Here is a 6602-nt window from a genome sequence, read left to right on the forward strand (position 1 = left end):
CACTAAAAACAAAGAAAACTGTCTAGACAAAATCTGAAACCTGACAAAACTATAAATTTAATGGCACACAAGTTAAGACTTGAAAATTCGTGCCAGTCAACTCTATCTTCCACGAAATTAATCCTCGAGTTATATATATTTTGTTGTTGTTGTTGTGACTTGTGACTCAAAGCAGCCAAACAAATATATACAAATTGAATTTTGAATTTTACAAAACTGACATGTAATTTCAAAATGTAGAGAGTCACAAATCTCCATAAACTATACAAAGCTCTAACTAATTTTCGTGATGGTTTTACTAATTTTCGTGATGGTTTCAACCATCGAAGTAGGGGAGATGAGTATAAAATTCACGTAAAAGAGAAGAGAGAATAAGTGATTAATCTAGTTAAGGAAAATACATTACTGTAAGTTTATTCTAGCTACGTTATTATTTACTACAACAATAAAACCTACCCAACTAACTTAATCTTGTTTGCTTTAAGCTCACAGAGGGCGGATCTAGAAAATTTGTTTAATGGGGGCAAAAATATAGTAAAAAAACTATCAAATACTAAATTATAAAAGAACATAAAATTGTCATGTAAAAACTTTAAAACATCTTACAAAACCACTCGACGCTCATTTAACAATTGAAACCTTTTTACCACATTTTTATTTGTGACATATTCAAATAATTAAAAACAAAAAAACATGTTATTAATTAAAAATTTAGAAAATTTTGAATTTATAGACTTATATTTTAAAATTTATTAATTTTGTATTTTTGAATTATGTAACAAACTTCCATAAAAGCTTAACCATATAATAAACATAAACAATTATCACTGCAAAAACTAATATAGTCATGTATAACATAAAAACTTATATAATGTTTTTCAGGAAACATATTTATAAGCTTGAACTGATTAAATAAAATTAACTGACTAAAAAATAATGCTTATATAATAGAAACGATTGTAAGAAAATCAGGAAAATAAACTCACAAATTGATAGTTGTTGATTTGTTGTCACACAAAGAAACCAAAGGACTAAAGAAAAAGAAAATAACAAAAAATTAGGTCTAGATTAGTAAGTTTTCAATTTATATATTAATATTTTCTTTTTTTGGTACTTGGATTAATGGACTTTGCAAGAAAAAGAATGAAAAGTGGTTTTTTTTTTGTGGGGACAGATTTTGTTTTCTAATAATATTTAATAATTTTTAATAATTTTTTAAAAAATTTTTAAGAAATTTTTTTTTTTTTTTTTTTGCTGGTGGCAGCGCCCCCACCACTTTGGCTGTGGGTCCGCCCCTGCCTGGAACAGTGGAGATGTCTGCATAGCATGTAAAATCCATCAACATTAGATCTGAAGATTCAAGAACAAGACCCGCATGATTCACCGCCTTTAAAATGTCTTCTTTAGAACCATATCCTTCCTACGTACAAATCTAAATTGAGGTGCATTATTGTAGAATCCGGTCACCTGTAGAATATCTCCTATTCTATATCTGCATAAGCCTAGAGACAATATTCAATAATAAGTCACATAGGTAAGAGTGTAAATATGTATATAAAGATGTGTGTGTGTGTGTGTGTGTGTGGGTGTGTGTGTGTGTGAGACTCGCCGAAATGATTTGTGATCAAGGGCTCATAAAAGCACTCTAACTTGACGTTCGCAAGTTCAACAATCTCATCATTGTTTGCTTCATCAACAAGTAGGAACTCGAAGTATGACATATTTGGCAAAAATGTGTAGCACACGTCTTGTTGTTTGCATAGAGGGTTCAAGTTTACGCCAAAGATTGTTTCAGAAGCCGCGTAACGCGGTGAGACGAGAGGCAATTTGATGGAATAAAACTCCAATATTGGTACCTATTGACTCATCTGTCCTGTAACAATGGTTTGAATGAATTTGGTTTTAGGCCATAGACGTGTGATCATACCTTCCCATGAGTTCTGGCTGCATTCATGTTAAATCAGATCTGCCAGTTCAGGATTAGGTCCTCCAAGTATGAAGGAGACCGAGTCTCTACAGCCAAGGTCGGTGATCCGCTCGGTGACACGGTCGATATAAGGTTTCACATCGTCGTAGCTCACCACTGGTACGTTCTTTTTGAAAAGCTCTATATCAGAATTTCCATGGAGAAAGCGGTGGAGATACTCTGTGTTCGAATTAACTTTGAGAATCTTCTCCAACAAATCGTCTTGTACTTGCTTAGCATTTGATGTCAACTCCTCTAAATCTTTGAGCTCTGAGGTTAAACTTCTCATATTTGTTCTTGATCTCTTGATTCACCTCAAGTGAAGGGTTTCTATATGCAGAGGATATTTAATAGTTTTGATTAAATTAGCTGGATAATTAAGATGAGTTCCCTTTATTTTGATTAATTTAAACCAGTGTAGTAGTTTAACGTAGACTGAGATTAGGTCCACGCAGAGCACTAGCTAGCATCAAATTACTTTTATGAAACAAACAAAAATAACAATATTAAAGTTGAAGAGAAATTACTGGTTTGGCCATTGATGAAGAGAAATGACTCTTTATAAGCTATAAAAAAGTTTGCTATACTTTTTCAAATTTTTTTTACATCAATGATCAAACCCACATTTACTGCAAAATTATATATCAAAAGGATAAAAGGAGCTCTATTTATATCAAATGATTCTGTACATATTTTCAGTTTCTCAAGTAAAGTAAGCTGTATATTAGGGGCTTGACAAATACTTCAGGCAGGGTTTCTTGACCAAACTATAAGCTGTATTATGTTTCATCGACGACCGTTGGGTCCAATCTCTATTCTGATCATCTCCTGCAATAAAAGGACTCCCATATGTTCATAACCATGCTCAGAGATCAAACATCTTATAAACTTGTGCAAAATCATTGTCTTTTATTTGTTTTTGTTGTTTTTAACCTGTCTTTTGGCAGCAAGAATCTCGTTTTCCTTTTCTTTCTTTACACGAGTACATTGACTGCACCAGTCTCTGAATTCTTTCTGATATGTTTCCATCTCTGTACACAAAGAGCTGCAATGTAAAAGAGCATAAGAAATTGTGATTCAGTTGTAATCTGAAATCCTGACGCAAGCTTCAAAAAGATTGCTTTACCTTTTGTACCAAAGAACCATATTGGCCCGATAACCAGGTGTTGCTGTGACTCTGGAACCGTGGCAGTTGCGGCCGCGGTGAAGTATAGCTTGACCCGGTGTATTATTGTAATGATAAACCTCCTGCTTCAGCGAGATATAGTTGTTTCCTTTATTACTTCAACATTTTGCCATTTACGAAACACTGGAATGTAATTGGAAAAAATCAAGCTCCTCACATATGGCTTTATCTCTGCATCCATATGTTTATTGCATCGTGTGCCTGCGAATAACATTTTCCCTCCCTCAAATTGTTTCCTCAAGCAAACATTCAATGTAATATCTGAATCATCCACATGAAAGCCTGCAGATTTAAAAGACGATCAGGGCACTAGTCACTGAGTTAAAAACAGAACAACAAAAAGAAGCGTCGATTGCCAAAACAAATAGTCACTAGTATTCTGTCCCCGATGATTTTCCCAGACATTAGTCATCTAAGCATGTAACAAATCCAATCGATGCCTTTTCAGTGCTACACTGCATATATACCTCAGATAATCTATTGAACAAACATAGACACACTTCAATAACTCTAAGCAGTTTGAGTATCACAGAATATGTTTACACAACAGGAAAGATGGTACGTTGCAGAATCGTTGTTGCAAAGTATTTGCAGAAAATCAAAGCGACTCACCTAATTCAGCTTCCTTATCTTCACCAGTCTCCATATAAAATCCATGGCGAGCGTCGAACATTGCTCCACACACATCAGGGAAGAATACTGCAAAACAACAGAGTTAAGTTTAGTGTTACTATGTTAGATCTGCTTAACCAAGAAAAGTCGTTTGAATGCATTTTAATATAGACTTGCCTTTGCAAAGAGGAAAGATAAAATCCTGCATGATTTTGTCAAGCATGATGCCCAGGCCAAAGTCTTCAAGCACAACACTGCATTTGCTCTTGTTGTACGGTCTCCTGATCGGGAATTTATTCTCATGAGCCCAGTTACTGAAATTTTCTGCCTGTTTAATCAAACAGCAGCAAATGAATTAAAACAAAAATAAAAATAAGAGCTACGAGGATAAGTGGCAAGATGATTGGTTACTAGTTACTACCTCTACTATCAATTTCTCAAAGAAGTCACGCTGAAACATTTGAAAGACAAACAGACCGGGAAATGGTTCAGACATGATGCGTCTGACCACCTTCAGGAAAGCAGGAAGGAAAAACATTTCGGGATCAAAATAAAACCAAAAAGAAACGTGGCTGCAGAAAAGGAAACCTTTCAAACTTTGGCATGAAGAAATCTAAGAAAACCAAAAAGAAACTAAAGACGAGAAAAGGCTTCTCCTCACCCGATATTTGGATATTATCTTCTGCCTATAGCTCTTGAGCCAATTAACCTGGAACGTTATATAGACATAAAACTATTCTGAGAACGTAACCAGAATCTATGTGTTCAGAAGTAAAGTCTAAAGAATGGTCATTCTCTGATCACTATCAGTTTGGTAAACTTGGTAATTTCAAGAATCACTATCGTAAGAACTTCAGAAGCAATTCCAATTTCACAGATATGATTTGTTTATTATCGATCTAACGTGCTTCATCATAATCTAACCAAATCCTATGTGTTTACAAGATAAAGCTAAAGATCATTCTCTGATTAGTATGACATAAAGAAACTAACAAGAATCAACTCCGATTGCGATTTCACAGATTGGGATAATAAAAAAAAAAAAAAAATCAGAAGTTGAAAGAGCCATTACTTTCATACACTCTCTGGGTGAAATGTACTTGCGCAAGATTCCTGACATGAATTTGGCCTTCTCGTCTCTGTTCGCCGTGAGTATTTCCGTCGGTAAGTACTTCTCTAACGATCTTAATACGAGTGAGCTATATTCCGAATCCAGATCTTCGTAGTCATCAGAAACGTGATCGTTGATAGGAAAATGACTCAGCGTCGGGATACGCACCTCCATATCCTTCTCCGCCGCATTTTTCCCCGGTGGTTGAGAACCACCACCTCCGTCAGTTCCGTCACCGTCCACCGCCATAACTCGCCGATCGCTTCAAGAAACGAGAAATTGAAGTGAGAATCAAGGTCTTCGCACATCGCATTACGCAAGATACAAACGAAGAGTCTTCTTCTTGAAGATGAGATGATCAAAGTGTTACCTTCTTCTTCGATTTGGGGATTTCTGATTTTTTCGTGTTTCCGTTGAGAAGTTATGAATTTTTTATTTTATTTTTTTTTCTTCTAATTGAGGAAATATAAAGCGGCCACTCGCACGTGTGTTATCGGCGCGTTCCGAACATAAGATTTTGAATCCGCGGCCCATTAATACGGCCCAAATCTGTATCTGTTTCGAACCGGATACTTGAAAAATTATCGGTATTTCCCGGTTATTGAATACATTTTTCTGTAGAGTGAGTTTGGTTAAATTAAATGATGTGGCTGGTTCTAAACTCAGTAAAGTGAAATCTTTTTGTGGGTTGGTTGAAACTTTTTCCAAAAAGGATAGGATTGCCTTTGGTCTTATAAGAATATCTTATTATATAAACTTTGGTTTTCAAAATCAACCATTACCAAGATCTTGACATGTGTCAGTTATTAACGTTAAGATGTTTTTTTTTTTTTTTTGGTAAGAAACAGGGAGAAAAGACTCCCTGTATATTATTCAAAAATAAAAAAGAAAATTACACTCGAACTTGCCTTGGAAAACTAGTTCCCCGGGCATCGTCCACAAGAATCGACTCAACATCAACTGGAGCATGTTCTAATAAAAGAAAACCTAAAGGTAAATTAAAAGCATAGTTCGCCAAACCATCGGCAAGACGGTTTGCCTCCCTATAAACATGTGAAAAACGGACTATCCAGTCCCTCGAAATAAAGCCGTGGCACAGCCGTACCAGGAACGACAAAGGATGAGACTCCACAACCCCTGACGTTAAAAAACCCACTACTATCTCTGAATCGATCTCAACTTCAAGCCGCGGTATTTTCTTGTCCCAAGCGATGCAAAGGCCGTAGTAAACACCCCAGAGCTCCGCTAAAGGCGCTGTAAAAACACCAATATTGAGGGAAAAACCCCCACACCAAGCCCCCGTGTTATCCCGAATACATCCACCAGCTGTGGCCAGACCCGGGTTACCGCGAGACGCACCATCGGTATTAAGCTTCATCCAACTCCCTAATGGTGGATTCCACTTAATATTACGTTCCATTCTCACACACACGATATTACCCACACGGACAATAGCATGCGCACGGCTAACTTCTCCCGCAAGGTCCTTAACAAACTTGATTCTATCTCGGCATTTACCCATTGCTCCAAAAACATACCCGCACCTCCATTTCCAGCTCCACCATACAACCATGGCAAACAAAGTTGACCATGCATACTCCGCACTCCAATCCGTTCTTCCCAAATTCACGTACAACCATTCAAACAGAGAACTTGAGAAGAAAAACAAACGATGCTCCCTTGGAACCAGACGGGTCCAAATACCCTTAATAGAAGGGCAATCTCGC

The 6602-nt window shown here is 36.5% G+C and overlaps 1 protein-coding gene and 1 pseudogene across 1 annotated transcript; both read right to left on the bottom strand.

Annotated features, from left to right (window-relative positions):
• Nucleotides 1-22: 22 nt before the first annotated feature.
• Nucleotides 23-6602, bottom strand: part of LOC111832440 — an 11537-nt pseudogene continuing 4957 nt past the window's right edge.
• Nucleotides 2509-5289, bottom strand: LOC17899276 (uncharacterized PKHD-type hydroxylase At1g22950). The gene is made up of 9 exons (XM_023789809.1): nucleotides 4837-5289; nucleotides 4406-4473; nucleotides 4186-4336; nucleotides 3903-4092; nucleotides 3765-3851; nucleotides 3310-3434; nucleotides 3093-3214; nucleotides 2900-3011; nucleotides 2509-2794 (listed from the first exon to the last, which is right to left on the bottom strand). Exons 1-9 carry the CDS (start codon nucleotides 5122-5124, stop codon nucleotides 2753-2755), a joined length of 1185 nt encoding a protein of 394 aa, XP_023645577.1. The 5' UTR covers nucleotides 5125-5289; the 3' UTR covers nucleotides 2509-2752.

This window comes from Capsella rubella, unplaced genomic scaffold (assembly GCF_000375325.1).
Source record: "Capsella rubella cultivar Monte Gargano unplaced genomic scaffold, Caprub1_0 scaffold_1, whole genome shotgun sequence".
Classification (NCBI taxonomy): Eukaryota; Viridiplantae; Streptophyta; class Magnoliopsida; order Brassicales; family Brassicaceae; genus Capsella; species Capsella rubella.